The sequence below is a fragment of the Carassius auratus genome, unplaced genomic scaffold, assembly GCF_003368295.1.
Source record: "Carassius auratus strain Wakin unplaced genomic scaffold, ASM336829v1 scaf_tig00014308, whole genome shotgun sequence".
Taxonomy (NCBI): Eukaryota; Metazoa; Chordata; class Actinopteri; order Cypriniformes; family Cyprinidae; genus Carassius; species Carassius auratus.
Window position 1 is genome coordinate 481,191 of NW_020524488.1, and position 20,091 is coordinate 501,281.

The following is a 20,091-nucleotide window of genomic DNA, read 5'->3' on the forward strand; positions in this document are numbered from 1 at the left end:
TAAACAGGAAAAATATAGGCAAAAGACAAGAACTTGAATTGGAAAGTGGCTGTTGTTAATTCATTTGATTTGTTTATTGTTTTGTCCTTTGATTTTGTTTTGTTCATTCTTTGATTTGCTAATTCTGTCCATTTTCTTTGAATTTCAGTTTATTTTATTTATTATTTAAACTTTCTTATATTCAGTTCAAGTTCATTTTACATTCTTTAAATTCAGAAATGTAAAAGGCAGTTCTGAGTGCTACACAAACTTGGACCTTAAAATTTTCAGTCATGTTCAAATTGAAACTTATGAACTGTGAATTGAAATGATACCTTATGATAGTCAAGAATCAGATTGGATGGGATGGTACTTTATTTTATTGTAAAACAAGACCTGATGTTGCACTGGTACTCCTAAATATTTTTTCACAGTCACACACAATCATTTTCAGTCACAAATGCGACTGAAATAGTCTCAGCGGAGACCCCTGTGAAGGTAAGTAATGTTAATGCATCATAACACTTGCAGTGTTTACAAGAGATTTGTTGACTAATAGTTCTATAAGGCATTCATTTGAAAACCATGAAAACATCAAGTGGATCTGCAACATGAATTTACATTGGGCTATAAAGAGAAGGGACATTACCTTCTCATTTTTATAAGTTTGCCACACGCCACTGAGCCAGAAAGTTTTGATGGTGAGGGATCAGGTTGCATGGTGCAGAGAGATGAATGGAACTTTCCAGCGAGTCACTAAATCAATAACTTACTTAAGATTGCCTTGCTTTTCTCTGCAGAGGATTTGCAAACACAAGTCATTCTAGGCTATCTCATTAAGCAAATCTTCCTCTCGCTGGCAGTCCAGCAGTATTGCAGCTCACAAAATAACAAGTTTGAATAATAGAAAAAGTGTCAGTTTTCTTATGTATGTCTGTTTACTGCAGATACACACAGGATGCTACAGAAGACAGCATGACCAAAAAAAAAAAAAAAAAGGCAGATGGGGCATGAACAGAGGATCAGGATTCATCTTTTCAAAAGATGACATCCTGAACAATTCCTCTCACTCTCTCTTTGAGTGATGTTGAAGATGTTAAATCATTCTCTAAAGGAGCGATGGGTGAGCATCAGGATCTGTCCTGTAAAATTCATATGGTGCACTCTGCTGTTGTCTTACTCGGTGACAACAGCTCTCCCCAAAAATAAGATCTAACTGATGCTCCAGACACAAGGACATTCAGTGGTGTGTTCTTAAACATTGATATGTTTTCCAACAATATCTGTGTCTGATCTAGAAACGCTGCAGCTGTAAATAATTTAGTTTCCTCGTCTTACACCGAAGCAGAGGGTCAAGATCGGGAGATGGAGAGACGGCCATGATTGGCATTCCTGACTCAGCTCCACTCGTGCAGGCTTCTTCCATCTGTCCGCAAGGCCTGAATTACTGAAAGCCAGTTGTTTTTAATGAGACTGAGTCTGTGAGGCAACATGCCCATTAATCAATAACTCAAGCTGAATAGGTACAGCTCCAGAAGCAGTGTTAGTGTGTAAACAGGAAATTACTATCAGAGGGTTGTGGGTGTCTGGTCTTTTGGCAAATTTGACAAAGCTATTACAAACTAGGCCCCGCTTTGCTAAAGATTACACTCTGGTGTTGTTTGCCTTATAATTAACCATTATAGGCACAGGAAGCTTTTACCGGATCTTGTCATGAAAAGAAAGCCTGGAAGGCCTTGTTTTTGTTTGGGGAGTGATATGTCTTCCAGCTTTGGCTTTTTTTATGTTGTTGTTGTAATTTTGCATCAATTTTAATATAATAAGTAAATATGCATAATTTTTGCAGATACTGAGTAGGATATCCATCTTGATTAGTTTGTTTGTTTTTCTCCGAAAACGCTGTGTTTCCATGGGAATGCTGGCCTATTTAACTCTCCTCTCACTGTACATGCTTGTGGGCAGAATTATATTTTGGGCTGATAGAATTAGCTGTAGCATTAGCTTGATCGCTTGCGTTCACTTATAAATAATAGCCCCAGTTCCTAAACAAGGCTTAATATGCTTTCATGGGCCTGAATCTGCAAGTCTGCAACTGTGCTTAAAGTCCATAGTTTGTGGCTAATAATCTGTGTGACAGGGTGACCTGTCCCTGTTGGTTAGCGCAGCACATACATACACACACACACACACACACACACACACACACACGCACACACGCACGCACACACATACACACACACACACACACACACACACACACACACACACACACACCCTCTTACCTCATCCTCCGTTCCCTGCTGGGGCGTTGTGGGTGCACACGCACGCCATTAACACGCTGGTCATCATACACGCAAACATAGCCTCTCAATTTCCATCCCTTTCAGAATCCCTGCTGCGCATAACAACATGCATACATACCTGAGTTGTGTTTGTTTCTGTTTCTATGTTTTATGTTTCGTCATGCTATGTTAATACATACCTGTGTTCGGTGTTTGTCAGCGTCTGTGTTGCCGGTCTTTCACGTTGCTTCTCCACCATCGATTGACCGAACCCGAGCGCCACCCAGCTGCCTGGATAAATAGTGCCAGGAACAGCATTCAGCACTATTTATCCAGGCAGCTATTTATCCAGGCAGCTGGGTGGCGCTCGGGTTCGGTCAATCGATGGTGGAGAAGCAACGTGGCCGCATCGGCGCGAAGCAACCGGAAGTCGGCTCATCCATTGCAGGCGGCAAGGAAGTCGACCAGAAGTTGAAGTGGGCTGCGTGCTGCCATCTTGTAGCAGAACTTCACTTGCGTTAGCATTCCCACTGACTCCCATTCATTTTGGCGTCACTTTGACAGCGAATAACTTTACATCTGAGGCGTTTAAAAACTCCGTTTATCCATTATTTATTTCTAAAGATACACAAAAAAGGTATAAAGGCCTCCATTACCTTCTGTGTTACATTATGGCCACGTAGAAATAGTTTTTGTAAAAAATAGGCTAACAATTGCGTCACGACCACTCGACTCTCTGTCGCATTACCGTACAGACAGGAGGAGAAGCTCGCAGGCAATTTGCTTAATATGGCGTACTGTCGTTACATTTTAAAATACTATACAAAATAATTAATCAGAATACTTACTCCTGCTCACTCACGCTGTCTCTGCAATATTAAAGATGGCAGTTTGCACGCACAGCTACAAGAAGATTTACATCTGTCAGACAGGTTGCTGACGTCGTCAAGCTTCGTTTGAGTCTGCGCGTCAGAAACGGAAGTGCTAAAAAGAACGCTAAAAATGGGCTTCAATTGTCTCAGTTGAGTTCCAATGGGGTCGCTGTGTCCATTTCTTTTACTGTCTATGGTCCATTGTCTTGGTTCGTTAGGGGGGATAATGGAAATTTGTTATTATTATTATTATTATGCTAATTTTTGTGTGTCTACATTTGTATTTGTTATTTTTGGTTTGGAGTTTGTTTCTGTAAATATTTTGCTATTTTTGTGTGTATATATTTTTTGTGATACATACAGTGTACATACTCACCTGAAATACTTATCCACTAATTTATGTAATGGTTTTAACAAAAGGGGCTGGGCTTGGGCTATGAAGAGGAGCCCGAAAGAACTTTTGGCTGTCAGTTAACCTGGCGAGCGAGCGTGCAAGTGTGGTGCTGTGAGCAATTTATCTTTGGAGGAGTTTGCGTAGATATATTTATATATTTTTGTCTTTGTTTCCTTTTGTATAGGGTTTAATGTTTCAGTTTTCTTTGTTACTTTTGTATATAGCTTTTCGTCGTTTGTGTACTGGGACTGTTTCACCTCTCGAGCACTGTAAATAAACATCACTTTACACCTTACATCTCTGCGAGTATTGCCATATTTTTTGGGGGGATTATTATTTTTCTTTTTTGGCATACCCAGTTTCGCCTGACAGCGGGCCTGTGAAGACCCATTGTCCCACAATCTGATCATTAGCAAAGCCAAAACAGCTAATTTTCTTAAAGCTAATCTCCACTACAAGATAATCGGGGGCATTATTCCTATATTTCACTGCCTTGACCATCCCTCACCCATGTGGAGTAATCAATAATCATCCTCCCACATTAAGCCTTCTTATTTCCATTCCATAGTGCCAAAAAAAACTGTTGGAAATCACAACAGTTAATTGATGTAATTACAAGAGTGGATGAGTGCCATACAAGCTGTAATATCAAATAGTGCCAGCATCCATACATCCACTTTGCTCTGCTCCTGTCAATCTCTTTGCCTAATGACCTTAAACTTTAAACAGGTTGTGTAATTAGCGCCTTGTTGCCCGTCTTGCCTCTGTCTATCAGAAAGGTTCAGTGTGAACAGGAAGCTGGAAGGCCAGCAGAGTTTCTGGAGACATTTTGTCAATACTTCATTTCCTCTATCGCAGATCAGCAGCATATCATCTCCGTAACCGGGAAGAAGGATGCATCAAATCAACTCTTAGCCCCCTTAAAAAATCAAACCGCAATGAGAGCAGATTGTATCACCAAAGCTGAAAGGAAGTCTATAGTGACAGATGTTAACAAAATCAAAGAATCTGCAATGAATCTGTGGCTCAAGAGATTTTGGAGAATGAGTCAGTCTGTAGAAAATATGAAGTAGTGGATGGATGTGCAGGAGATGCGTGACTTAGGAGCTGTGAAGGCAATTTTTATTTTGAGGACTCACCCAAGGCAGTTTGGACTGGTGTTATTGAACTGCTAATGTAAAACTGAGAAACGTCAGTGCTGTATCTATCATTAAGTTACAAGGAGGTTTGCCTTTCAACTGTTAAAATGGTTATATCATAGCATATATATTTTTTTAATTTAAATAAAAATAAAAGTTTCAGAGTCAACTTATTGTCATCACTCTGCTTTACAGAAATTGAGTGCACGACAGCACTACTAAAGAGAAAATAATTATGTTTCATTACAAAAATTTAACATTGGTTTAAGTAAACAAGCTATAATACATTGCCTGTCGAAAAAAATAATACATTTAATAAAAAATTGTCATTCAGATTTAAATATGTTAATACTGAAAAGTCTAGAATTGGATCATTATTACATTGATTAACATGTTTCATGTTACATTGCCTGTTTTTTTTTCTCTCTCTCTGCCAGTGAAAGAAGTTCTAAATTAAGCCACAGAAGAACTCCTGTACATCTCTGAGCGTCATTATTCAGTAACTCGCACGTGTAGAGAGTCGCCATCAACTGGCACAGTGATGTAACCTGCTGAAAGAGTAACTGAAAAATGACAGTTTCTCTTATATTTCTTTTAATATTTATATATGAATCATACATTTTAATAACAGTATAATTATATATTATATATAATAATCTAGCTAGTGATCTAGCTATTCTAATGATTGACTACACTAAATGATAAAAACATGAACATTATGTTTAAATGTAGTCCTATATTTCCCAATATATTTTAATTTTTAATATATATGCATATATATATATATATATATAGAGAGAGAGAGAGAGAGAGAGAGAGAGAGAGAGAGAAAGAGAGAGAGAGAGATCTTTAGCTGGAGGTCATATAAAAAAAAACTATTTTATTGTTGTTGAGAATTTGGATGATTAACGTGAGTGTATTTAAAGGATTTAAATCCTTTTTATTTTTTTATTCCTATTGTCACATGACTAAAATAACTACTGCCACAACCTGGAAACCATGAAAAATTGGATATCCTTCCTGTCAGGAACAAAGATTTATGTGTTTATATAGATGCAGAATATGGGGGCCTGGGTCATGAATTTGTATTCTGTGGTTGTCCATCAAAAGATACTCATTCACCACATGCATGGATTGGCAATGATGCAGTGGTGCTAAACCAAGGGCTAAGATGCATATGAGCAAATGAGTCTCTATCCTGGTCGACTGTGTGTGTGTGTGTGTGTGTGCCTGTGTGTTTTTTTGGTGAGAGACCGTGCAGGTTTCAAAGCATTGATACATTTATTATTCCATTAAACCTAGCTGAAGTCAGAGCACCTCATTAGACTGGGACTTTGAGCAGAGGCTCACTGAAGAATTAATCTGCAGAGAGAGTCACGCCGAATGATTCCTTTTTCCTTGCTTTGTATTTCGCATCCCTCCTTCTCTTGCTTTTCAACACAAATACCAACAACACAAGCATCTCAGACTGAGCCGAAGCAGCTTGTCGTGTATCTGTCTGTTTTTAATCAGTCAGAGATCCTGTGGCGATACCGGAACATGACCTTTCCCCTGCTTTAAATGAATGCCTGAGAGGATCTGGAAATGTCTTGAAAGAATCTCCCTTGGCACGTCCGTGAGAGCGTATCTGAGTCACCATCACCTCTTTTTTTGCTAATGAGCAGCCTCTGTGCCACTTCTCCGTGTTTGTGTGATTTAAGCAATACAAGCAAGCAGAACCAAACCGGCACTCATTCCAAAGAGAGTCTTTTGCAAACTCTAGACTGTGGGCTAATGGTTTTCTTGTGTTTGTTTACCCCTGTTTACCAAGAATTTGTGCCAGGGACTTTGGGGAAAAGCCTTGCATTGTCAGCAACTTGGCAATCACAGAGTCTAGTCAAGAAAGGTTATTAAAACAGAGAAAATAAAGAGAATTAACCAAAAAACAAAAACAGGGAATCAGGGAAGAGAAAGCAAAGGAAGCAATGTTTATTCATTTAAGGGTATTCAGAAAGAGGCCTTAAAGCAGGGTTGTCAAAGTCAATTTCCTGGAGGGCCGGAGCCTTGCAGAGTTTTGTTCCAATCCTGCTCCAACACACATACCATGTAGCTTTCAAATAAGCCTGAAGGACTTGATTAGTTGGATCAGGTGTGTTTAATTGGGTTTGAATCTAAACTCTGCAGGGCTCTGGCCCTCAAGGAATTGAGTTTGACTTCCCAGCCTTAAAAATGAATATTTAGTGTTCAATGCGTGTCTCAATTGACAACATTCATGGCATAAGGTGAGGAACTTACAAAGTGAAAGAGGCATTTGCTGGATTTAAAAGCAAAATTGTGAACCCTAACTTATAAAAGCTCTTACAGAAAGGCCCGGCTCCAGAATCAAAACACTGAGGGTGCTTCTTAAATTAGTGAGAGTGCCCTCTCTCTCTCCTTCTCTCTCTCTCTCTCTCTCTCTATACAGGAGCATCTCAATAAATTAGAATGTCATGGAAAAGTTCATTCATTCAGAAATGCAACTCAAATTGTGAAACTCGTGTATTAAAGAAATTCAATGCAGACTGAAGTAGTTTAAGTCTTTGGTTCTTTTTATTTTGATGATTTTGGCTCACATTTAGCAAAAACCCACCAATTCACTATGTCAAAAAATTTGAATATGGAAACAAGCCAATCAGCTAATCAACTCAAAACACCTGCAAAGATTTCCTGAGCCTTCAAAATGTTCTCTCAGTTTTCATTCACTAGGCCACACAATCATGTGGAAGACTGCTGATCTGACAAAAAAAAAAAAAAAACAATCATAAAGACACTTCACAAGGAGGGTAAGCCACAAACATTTATTGACAAAGAATTAAGCTGACTGTTCACAGAGTGCTGTATCCAAGTATGTTAACAGGAAGTTCAGTGGAAGGAAAAAGTGTGGAAGAAAAACATGCACATGATTGTCAAGCAAAATTTATTCAAGAATTTGAGTGAACTTCACAAAGAATGGACTGAGGCTGGGGTCAAGATGTCAAAAGCCACCACACAACTGGCTACAGTTGTCTTATTCCTCTTGTTAAGCCACTCCTGAACCACAGACACCGTCAGAGTCGTGTCCTGGGCTTATGGGCTAAGGAGAAGAAGAATTGGACTGTTGCCCAGTGGTTCAAAGTCCTCTTTTCAAATGAAAGCAAGTTTTGTATTTCATTTGGAAACCAAGGTGCTAGAGTCTGGAGGAAGGACGGAGAAGCTCATATCCCATACCACACACACTCATGCATCCCCATACCATGAGAGATGCAGGCTTCTGAACTGAGTGGTGATAACAACTTGGGTTGTCCTTGTCCTCTTTAGTCCAGATGACATGGCATCCCAGTTATCCAAAAAGAACTTCAAATTTTGATTCGTCTGACCACAGAACAGTTTTCCACTTTGCCACGGTCCATTTTAAATGAGCCTTGGCCCAGAGAAAACGATTCTGGATCATGTTAAGATATGGCTTCTTTTTTGACCTGTAGAGTTTTAGAATGGCATGGATGGTGGATTGTGTTCATTGACAATGTTTTCCGGAAGTATTCCTATGCCCATGTTGTGATTTTCATTACAGTAGCATTCCTGTATGTGATGCAGTGCCATCTAAGGGCCCGGAGATCACAGGCATCTAGTATGGTTTTCCAGCCTTGACCTTTACACACAGAGATTGTTTGAGATTCTATGAATCTTTGGATGATATTATGCACTGTAGATGATAACTTGATAACTAATAACTTCATTCTTACTTATATTTCTTATGGATATTGTTTCACAATTTCTCGCTGCAGCATTGGTGGAATTGGTGATCCTCTGCCCATCTTGACTTCTGAGAGACACTGCCACTCTGAGAGGCTCTTTTTATACCCAATCATGTTGCCAATTGACCAAATAAGTTGCAGATTGGTCCTCCAGTTGTTCCTTATAGGTACATTTAACTTCTCCAGCCTCTTATTGCTACCTGTCCCAACTTTTTTGGAATGTGTAGCTCTCATGAAATCCAAAATGAGCCAATATTTGGCATGGCATTTCAAAATGTCTCACTATCAAAATTTGATATGTTATCTAGATTAATAAAATATAAGTTTATGAGTAGTAAATTATGAGTTTAGTAAATTACAAAGTTCTTATAATCATGAAGTTCTCCATGCTGCACAATAAATCTCTTATTTACATCTCATTTACACTTTGTTATGAGATGATTTGTGATGAACACAACATCTGAACAAAAACCGTGGTGATTTGAGTGGATTGGAGTGGAACTTAAACGCCTCTGATTGGCTGTTGGGTTCAAGAAATCAACACATATTTCTGTGATTGGCTATATTGCTCAATGCTGCACAAGTTGTTAAAGTAGAAACTGATCTCCAGAGCACAAACCATAAAAGCACTGAATAGTTTGCAAAAATCTGCAATGAAATGCCATCATTACAGTGTTAACTGAAGGTGATATTGATTTTGTTTGAGGCTGCTTAGCACCCTTTATTTCACGGCTCTGTGGAATGCTTCATTCTGATTTGTCAGTCGTGACATTCCGATTTATGTTCTCTTTCGATAGCAACCGGTAAAAACTAATAACACATGCTCATTTGGGTAACTGCAGTCGGCGCTATACTCTAGCTAGAAACATTTTGTCTTTGTGGAAGCTTTGCATTTGGTTAGATAATAAAATATTAAAACTCAATTCAATATTATGACTCACTCACATTTCATACAAACACAGTATTGCCATTTTGCGATAATTGTTTTGTACAATGTCATGGATTATAAAATAACTAACAATATTTTCATCTTAAAGCAATATATTTTATCGCCTTATTTATTTATGTGGTGAAATGTTGTGTAATAAGTGGTTTGACTGCACCGTTTCCCTTAAATGTCTTTCAGCTTGAACTTGCCTCTAGCGCGCAACTGCTGTGTTCACAGAAGCTCTGCATTCAAATATTTCAATTCAAATCAATATTTTGTGTAATTATTTACTTTTGAGGCAAGAAGCTTTTCTTCGGGGTCCTGACCACCCTGTCGGGGGTTATTCTGCGATAGCAGCCAGCTGGATGTCCATTATCCCTTACTTAGCAATAGAACCGGGGCTGCTTACAGTACATACATTAATCTCTCTGTTAAACTTGTATATTATTTGATCTTCAAAGCTGTTCTGGTCATTTTACATTATGTTGTCATGACAACAGTGTTTTAAAATTGGATTTTAAAAAAAAAATAATAATTTCATATTAAAACCACATTTAAACGTATTGTTAATGTCTTGTGGTGTCACTATTGCAACAGTAATTTAAAGTTTACTGATTGGTTCCCACTCCCATTTGTAAGTAAATCTCTGTACCCCAGATATTTGCTCTCACAAAATTCACTTTTGTGGTTATAAACATTATAAATGCCGTTGATTGAGCTTAATTTGTACTAAACCTGGAACATTGCTTTAACAGAGAGAAACAGTCAGGATTTAATTGTGGTGATGCTGGAATATGATCCTAGTGCCAGTATAATGCATTTGGTAATTACCTGTTAACACTTTTTTTTTTTCCTGATAAGCTATTTTGATTAAGTGGAAATAAGCTAAATAGGTGGGAGCTATTTGGCTGACAGACTTTTCTCACGCCTCTTTAAAGACAAAAAAGCAGCTGTGCTTTTTGGGAGTTTTATAGGAAAAACCCTGTAAAATAGAAAGAGGGCAATGAGCATTTTCTTTATCTTTACACTTTGTTGTGATAAGAGCATCTTTCCCACTCCATGTGGAAATTGGTTACTGCTAGAAAGAGGTCACCTATCTATCACTTGGTATCCTAGCGGCACAGCGATTTAATGCTCAAATCACACGCACAAACATGCCCACTGCATCAGGTCACGTATTCTGGTTAATCTTGATTATGTTCCGTACTCATGATATGTATTTGTTTGCTGAGTGCAATCAGATTTGATTTGCACAGACTGTTTCTCATTTTTAGAAGGGTGCAGTGATTATGATTTTCGCACATACACTTATTGGGTTTATAAGCAAGGTCTGAAAGGAGAGACCTGATTGGTAATGCATACTTGAGCAGTATGGGATCAAACAAAGTAATTACGGGGAACAGCATTGCCCCCAGCATGTAAAGCCTGCAATTTAGAGATGGTGGGAGGGGAAGATTTCCTACGCCCATGACACAAGAGTCCAGAACTTCGATTTACCTCACACATGTGTCACTGTATCAGCTCTGATGGCATTATGAGGCAATGGATAAATTTGTTTAAAGCTGCAATCGGTAACTTTGACGCTCTAGCGGTTAATCAAGAGAACTGCTTGCATCTTGAGGAAGAACAACGTAGCCTGAACTACTTCTCTCTGTTTATGTCTATGAAGAATCACAAAGGTACTGGGTTACTCCGCCGCAGTACCCCCGAAGCAATCTAAAATAGTCTTTTACAAAAGTTACTTACTGCAGCTTTAAGTTCTCATATTAGTTTACTGGAAAAATAAAGAGAAAATTGGTCTATTAAAATAAGGACATCACATTTTATTTAAATGTTTTACTATTTCTAGTCATTTATTTATGAAAAATACATAAAAACAATTTGAATAAACACTTTATCGTCAAATTTTTAAATCCTGAATACAAATTTGTATATTTTTGTCTGGCGTAAAGTAAAAAAAAAATTCCTAATTAAAAATCCTAATCAAAATAATGAAATGCTTTAAAAAAGGAAATGTGATGTCTCCGCAAACATAATGGTATATATGAATGAAAACAAAAACTTTTTATATTGCATTTTTTTTCATAGGAAAGTTACGTTTACAAACATTAACAAAGTTAAAATAAGAAAGAAAGTTATTGAGAGCTACTTCAGAGAGGCTCGTTTAAGGAGCACTGACCCAATACATTGTTGAAACTCTATTTGGTTTAATAAAGCAATGGCACGCTTTGAATTAAAAGCACTGGGCATTGGACTTGGGGCTAATTAACAATGTTTTTACTAAAACGAAAAAAGGATGGTTTAATTATGTTTTAATGAAACGTAAACTAGCCTGTCTGCTTGATTGCCAGTGGCCAGATGCTCTAATCAGTCTCTTTTTTCCCAAATCAGACAGCAGACCAAAATACAAAAATACAAAATACAGATGTTAACCCCACTGCAGCAAATATTAAACTCTCCATTTGCGATAAGTCTTTAAATTAAATATGTGTACTTGTCAGTAAGACCTTGTGTGTGGGATTAATTCTATTACCTGCGCTCAAGACCTAAACCTAAAATTCCGGAGGACCTCATTAATGAGGTTATTAAAAAGGATTAGGTTGTCAGGGTTCCAATGGCTTTCAGACAATGCTTACCTACCACACAAACAAATCTTATTATTCCTTCGTTTGTTATTTTCTGTTGTGCAGTAGCAGTGTGGAGGAGACAAAGTGTTCCCCGTGGAGCTAGAATGAGTTTTCTCTGTGAAGGGGCGTTACCTCTCTGTCACAGCAGGCACAGGAAATGTGGAGGTAATGAACGGTGACAATGACATGCCATGTCACCCAGCCCACAAACCAGATGCTAACAAGAACAGTGGCCACAGTCAGAGAATGATAAGGTAGCTGAAGACTTGCAAAATATAAGTGACAACTTCCACATCCTGATATTTGCATTAAGGGAATAGTTCACCCCCAAAGATTTGCCCATTATTTACTCACTCTCATGACGTTCCAAACCTTTATAAGATTGTGTTTTCTGTAGAACAAAAAAGAAAAGTTTTTCCCAAAGGATATTTACACAGCTCTACAATTACAGTTTTTCATCACTTCAACAACAGTTTTGACAATTCTCCTCAACTTACCTCTCATTCATTTCTTTAAAGAGACTGAAAAAACATATTTACATAATATGGCATCTAATCTTATTATTCACAGATGGAATGATGATTATTAGAGCTAAATTATGAAGTGTAAGCCAACATCATGAATATAGCCTAGAGCAGAACATATCCCAAAATGTGAAGATCACAATGTGATGAGACGCAAAATGTACACACAAATAAACAGCTCTTTGGCAGGGAGACAAAAGGCTTCTAGACAACACACAGCATATTTACGAATGAAAAATGGGACACTGAGGCAAATTTATGGATGGAAAGCTCATTACAGCAAAATTGTGCTTGAAAAACTACCTCCCAAAGTGTTCTTTCCTGCAACCTTATAAATCTATTCTTGTCTTCAGCTGACAGTGATGCATATGTACCAAACATTCTTGTAAACACACCAATATTTTCTTATTTATTCACCCGTGAGTTCCTGGAATAAAAGGTTATTTGTTAAACTTGCTATTGATTGGATTTTGATTAAATTTTCCCACAAACAAGCCGAGGCGGAGATGTACAAAACATCTCATGCTCTAAATATGCTCTGTACAAATATATATGACCCGTGACATGCCTATTACCTCTCACATGGTATCGCAAAAAATTTGCAGTGAATTATAGCTGGCACACAGACAGGTTATGGATTTTAGCCACTACTGAGCTCCTTAAGCCTTCTTTTCTTCTTTCCAAAAGCCTGTTCTTGACACATGGAGCTCGGCATAGGTTGGTGACAAGCCTTTCACTTTAGTCTTAGCTGTAGCTGTGGCTCAGATGGGTTTAAAATGGCTGCCTTTTACTTCCTGTCCCGAGAAGTGGTGGAGAGCGAGTCGGGAGGAACTGGCACACCTCTGTGACAATTAGATCCAGCTAGTGTCCTAAATCTGGTAAACAGCCACTCACGAATTAGTGTGTGTTTTAAAGTTAGCATGCCAAGTTTTGATTGAAGAAGATTGTGTGTGTTTGTGAGGCATGCTAGTGAGATCCTGTCCCTCTGAGCACACTCTCATCTTTAATTATTTTAGCTCAGTCATCCTGAATATGCAGCTGACAGGATTAACATTGCTCAAGCAAATGTTAAAATCACAAATGTCGCTCACAAAGGCAACGTTGTCTTTATTTACGCAAAGCAATTTTAAAACGGCAGAGGGCATCCTTTTTTTTGGCAGCGAGGTCACGCTAAATTTTTTTGCAGTTGGGCAGATGAATAGAAGCCTTCAGGCCAGCAATGGAAAATATGGGGATTGTTTGATCAGCCAAAGATGCGAAAGCTAATGTCTGCCAAAATCCAGCGCCCGAAGGACTTGTGTTCCGTCACACAAGAGGAAGCACAGCGCCTCTGAACGCCAGGATTGTTAACTGTGCCTGAGAAATACTTTCTGATTTGATTGCCCCGTTGCCTTGCCTTGTTGCTACTTAAAAATCTGTATTATCATACACCTTGATGAATTGGTGAATAATCAGTTTTATCTTCTATATGTTTGTTTGGTCTTCAGACCTTCATAAGAGCTGCAAATTATTGCACCAGATGCTTAAAAGTGCAGTTTTGGCCCGTCTAATTGGCTTACTCACTTCCCAGTCAAGCAAAGAGTGAATAGTAAATGAAAAAATAAAATAAAATGAAATAAAAACAAAATAAAAAAAGATTTGAAATTCAGCTCAGATGGACGGGTTTCGACTGAGTGATCTTAAATCTGCTTGGGTTACTTTATAAAGGCATTATCATAAAAATTATAAAACCTGCAATTTTATTGAAAGCAAAATTAGGGAAGCATGGCCTGCTTGAAGAAGAAAACAGTGAAAAACAATAGAGCTCAGAGCAAATGTAATTCTGTAATTTCAGTTTCAAGTAAATAGATGTCTGACACACAGATAAGGTGGCTGCTGAAAAAGCATTTGTTTTTGTCTTAAAGAAAAAAAGATAAGAAGTGCATTAAATTTGGACCTCAATATGGCCAATACTGCCTCCGGCACAAAAATTTCTATGAAATCTTGATTAGTTTTATATGATAACAACCTACGCCTTAATAACAAGATTGAATTAATATAAATTTTGCTCTGTACCCATGGAAAAAATTGTATTCAGGAGCAAGCTAACCTGTAATGAGCTGTCAATCAAATGCATTGATTTTTTGAGAGATGCACCTTTGAATCTGTGGAACGTTTTCCTTTGCAGGGCGTTAATGGACTTCAGAGATTCTTAGCAACATTTACCATCTTGTTGGCAACAATGCCCATCTCATTTATTTTCACATGCATTTCTGTAGTTGCGTTGAATCCAGTGGGCACTAAGCCCACAAGGACGACAAGTTACCATGGTGAATGTTACCACAGAGATGCAGAACCTATGAACACCTCATCGGCATGTTGATTCCATCAGTGTCCACCTCTATCCTCCCCTACAGGGAAGTAGCAAATTAAATAAAATGGCATGATGAATACATCAAAGCGGCTTGATTAAAAAGGAAAGGATTAACCAGGGTTTATATATAAAGACTGAGGAATGATGAAAAAGACAATATCACAATTTAACGGAATTATACTTATTGCCCTGACTGCAGAAGGGACATGTAAATGATATTTAGGAGGATAAGCTTTTAAACACCTCTGAGACAGACTGCCGCTCTCACAGCTTCATTGGATTATCTCACCATATCTGATGAAAAATGAGATATTCATGCTTTCATTGTAAAGAGACAGGCACTGGCAGTTCAGTTTCAGTGTCTCTGCACATGTGCCGGCTTGCGTGATGATGTGTTGTGTTAGTGAGATGATCCCTGTGAATGTATGTGCACTTTCACACCAGATCACACCGACACCTACCTGAACAATCCATCATCACTGACCTAAAAACAAGAGTAGAATGTGATGTGTGACAAAAAAGCATTTAGTTCCTATTGACACCTGTGTGATTGTTAGTCTGACAGGAACAGTTTAGTGTTTTATGAGCAACTGTCTGGAACCCAGCCCTGTTTTATTTACCCAACTGCGATCACCCCTTTATCAGAGCCTCACCGAATAGCACCTGTGTGTGTGTCGGAGCTGTGAAGTCACGTGAAAATGGCCATCAATGTCTCTAACTTATTGTCATCCTCCTTCCATGTGCCCTTCAGACGGTTGCTGATCCTCACGCTGGTGGATAGACTTCACACAAACTGTTTTGTGACACAATGCTGTGCTTCCTCTTATCTCTAACCAGGGCTCTTTCATGACAATACCGTCATCAGGAGAACTCCCGGTTGAGTGTTTGCGCTTCCGCAAGTAAAAGCTTAGGGGGACTTATCTGCTCATGCACGATTACCATTTTAATAGGTTTATTTTCAAGTCAAGCTATTGTGGCTTAAAAAGCATGTGAAAAGTAGAAAAAAAACTCTTAGTTTAACAAAGCTCAGGGTAAATGTGTGGCTCCTGAAAGAAGATACATTTATTATTTACTGTCTTGCTTGTTTCCATACATTTCTATACATATTTCATATGTGGGGTTTTATTCATCTAAAGGCACCTTTGGCCCTGTTAAATGTTAGAATTTAAAGTATTTTCACACTCTCTCTAGTTCTTTTTCATAGTTCTTTTTTTGCCCTGAAATCATGAATGTGTTTAATGTGATGGAAAAGTGTGTGTGTGTGTGTGTGTGTGTGTGTGTGTGTGTGTGGGTGTATAATATTCTATTTAATATTATTTCTATTGTGCATAAAGTAATATTAAAACGCAAACATTTCTCATATTTCTGCTTTTGACAAAATTTTATTAAGGGTACAATTGGTGAAAATTGACAATAAAACTTGAGAATCATTTATTTTCACACAATAAGGGATGTGGTTTATGTTTTTTTTTTCATTATTTGCTTAGATTATTTTAATTTAACCTGAAATAATATTTGTAAGATGGATAATTTCATAGTTTAATATTGCTAGTCTGAGTAATGGTAAATGTATGTAAAATGTTTCTAAGGTCATCTTTATGCATATATATATATATATATATATATATATATATATAGAACTGAAGTCAACCCCTGGGACATAAATATGCCCAGAGTTGAAGAGACACTAGTTGAAGAGGTAGGGAACTGGTCCCTGTCTTGCCAGGTTTTTCTTAAACAAAAATAGTTTTTTTTATTGTATTTTTTGTTTTCGTTTTTTGACAGGAATGCTTGGTAAGGAACAACTGGACAGATATAGTTTCCATTACTTTCCTTATTTTAGCCTCGCTTTTCGTCAGTAATACTAGAGGATGTCAGGATGAGTTTGTGCCTTATTTACAGAGGAAAGTTGTCACGGGATCTTGAGGAGGGATGACAACATGTTTGTGTAAATGTGTGTTTGTACAGTATTTGGGTGTGTTAACATAGTTAATATATGCAGCACCCACATGCAAGTCACAGGCTCAGTCTGTTATGTGGGAGCTGTTTGACAGGGAGGAAAAGAATACCACCCCGCACATCCCACTCATAGACACACTTTCCTGCACAAACAAGCTCACCTGTTTTCTCCAACTTACATCCACATACCTTCAAAAGTGTATTTTCTGCACTTGCAAAATCCTCAAAAGTTATTGCAAAAATAATTATTGTTTTCAAAGAGGTTCCCTCTGAAAACTTTGACCATCTGCCAATAGTCAGGAAAGCAGAGTGCCCGCCCTCTAACTTACGCAATTGGCTGAGCCACTGTTGCCTTGCAACGCAGGTCGGAATTCTCAGACACTTTTCATGGAACCCGCCCCACTAATTGCTTACTTTTAGTTGTCTCTACATATTAATCTGGGAAAGGAGTATTTTAGAATCGAAAAAAAAAGACACACTTTAGCTTTAATTAACAAGTTGGGCCGTAGTCAAATCTGAGTCCTTCTCATTGCCTTGGCCTCCTTCAGGGGAGATATATATCCTTTTTCTCTTTTTCTCTCTAGCTGTAATTTAACCAACGGGGGCAAGATCATTGATGCCAAGCAACATGTCCTTGAATGATAATGAAAAGCCATGAAGCAGATGCAGACATTCTAGTTTACAATGTTGTTTACTCCGTAGGCACCTCGAATGTCATATTTACATGCGCACACATTGATTTTCCTCCGATGCCAAGTAAACAATGATGCATGAAATCATTTGTCTGTTTGTTTTCTGGGCATACGCCTAAAAGCTCTACAGTATTGTTTAACAAAAAAGGGGAGAAAGGGGAGAAACAAACAAAGAGGCATCCGACAGTCACGGCCATCATTCTTCCATCAACGCGTAAGTCAGTGTTAACCAGGCGGTGAGCTAACAGAGTGCGAGGGAGCAGGAGATGAGACCGCACTTCATGCTCCTCACCTGTCTCCATGACTGTAATTACAGTCCAACCGTGGTTTTCCCTCTTTGCAGTCATTTCTTTTCAGACTCTTCCCTGTTTCTTTCAGCAAACCTCAGTCATGCTTCTCAAAGCCAGACACACAGACAGGACTGAGTCTAGGCAGCTGTCGCACGCACACTGCAGATGAAGCCAGATGAAACAACATCAAGATCATTCTGTTAAGGGGCTTATCGGATGCTTCTCAGTCTGTACGCTTGTTGTTTCCTTTTATGAAGCCATTATGTCATTATCATGGTATGCCTCATCAAAATCATGTTTGCGTTGCACAGGATAGAAGTGATCACAGAGGCAGATCTCAGAATTTAATCATTTTCTGGTAAATGTGCTGAATAAAAGGCGCAAAGCTGCTGGTAAATGGGGAGTATGTGTTTGCGGCATCGGAGATGTGTTGTATTTATATTTATGTAGGTGAAAACTACAGTTGTTAGAAATAAGAAAAATTTAAAATAAGAACTGCAAAGAAAGGACGAGAGAGACTGAGACAGAGATTAGAAGATGTCTGAAATGCTTTAGCTGGAGGGCAGCTGGTGTTCTCTGTGGTTCTTCTAAAGACGTATTCATAACACATTGCTACTTTTGGAAGAAGTCCCCTGTTTCAAATAGATCTCACAGTAAAAGTGTAGTCAAATGCCTCCTTCTTTTCCATACAGTCCCATAGCTCAGTGGGGATGTGACATAAATGTCAAGACTGTGTTATCTGTGTGAGTGCAGGCACCACTGAGCTCTTGACAGACCCGCCCTGTTGTGATCCCTTTTTTCTTCTTCTTTTTGTCCCTATCACCCCTCTTTCTTTTACTTCCTGGTCTTTTTCTGCATTGGGGTTAATTTATAAAATTTCTGGATAATGTGGTTTCAAATGGTGAGTCAATCTCTCTCTGAAAACGATAATGATGGATGGACAGTATTATAAATGGGTTGGCATGCGGTTCCCAATAAAATGAGAACATCCTCTAACCTAAACCAGGCCATTTATATTTCTATGTTGAAATGTTGAATCCTGTCTTCTCTTGCAGGTGTAAAGAGGGTTACCGTGGACTTCGTTGTGACCAGTTTGTCCCGAAGACTGACTCCATCTTATCTGACCCAAGTATGTATTTTTGTCAATGTATGTTTATTTTAAGGGAAAATATGAGGGAATCTATTCTTTCCTGGGCTTAATACATGGACACAGGAAAAAAAATCTTTTGAATAAACACAAAGTTATTGAGTTATTTCCTACTAGAATGAACAACACAAAGCCCTTCAGCAACAACATGCTTCATGATACAGCAAACCAAAGATGAGAGAACATAATTTACGTCTTGTTTACTTGCTTTCCAGTCTTAGTTTCAGAAGTTTCCTGCCTCTCTATCATCAGGTGAGTCTCTTAGCCTCCAGGGCTGAGAGTTCTCTGCCATTTCCTCAAAACCGTGTATTGCTTAAGTAGTTAATTATACATCTCGCTCTAAGTGCTGAAATTGCCATCACCCTACAATGCCACACTCTTGTGAAAATCAGAAAGCATTTGCATATGCTATTCTCTTTGGCAAAGCTGATCTCTAACTCTGCAAGAGCAGAATTTTGTTTAGTGTGACAGATATAGTGTGTAACCTGCTCACTTTCATTGTCCTGCTACACAATGTGATTGCAGACTCTAACAAGGATGAAAGTGGCTACGAAATGTTATCAAGTGACCATTTTTCATGAAGAGCACATTTCCCCTGCCATTACTAAAGTCCTTGAATGAAAGTAATTGCTTTGCTAATTTTAGGTTGATGCTAAAGTTATTAGCCATTTCTGTGGCAGATGAGTGTCTCAAAGGTTAAAAAAGGGACTTTGGAGCATAAGTAGCCAAAGGGACGTTCATAGTCACTGAAAAAGCTGTCAAAGAGAGATGTTTGCTTTCTTACAGGATGGTATTGGAGAGATTTGTGGAACCTCACAAAGCCTTGATTCATAAACTTCTTCCTGTGACTCAACTTTCCGAGAGCTATTATACTAATATGAAAGGAAGTCGAAGCCTAGGAAGGAGAAAGCAGAGAAAAGAGCTGTCCAGCACACAGATGAATCTGCAGTGAAGCTGTTTTCTCAGAATGGCTTGTGTTGAATGAATTGTCTAGCTTTTGGGGCGTTATCTTTTACAGCGAGTGAGACGGCAACCTAAACTCCCATTTAGTGCACTTTGAGTGGCTGGTAATGGGATCTTTCTGTAGCCTTTCTGCCAAGGCCCACTTTATGTACCTGATACTTCTCTTTCATATCTGATTTTCTCAATGAGA

The 20,091-nt window shown here is 38.4% G+C and overlaps 1 protein-coding gene across 2 annotated transcripts in view; it reads left to right on the top strand.

Annotated features, from left to right (window-relative positions):
- The window catches only part of LOC113074315 (pro-neuregulin-3, membrane-bound isoform-like), a 127,166-nt gene that overhangs the window by 92,858 nt on the left and 14,217 nt on the right, over positions 1–20,091 (top strand). For both annotated transcript variants that reach the window (XM_026247114.1, XM_026247115.1), the window contains exon 3: positions 18,847–18,920. In XM_026247114.1, the coding sequence (XP_026102899.1) occupies positions 18,847–18,920 (74 nt within the window). The remainder of the gene's footprint in view (positions 1–18,846; positions 18,921–20,091) is intronic.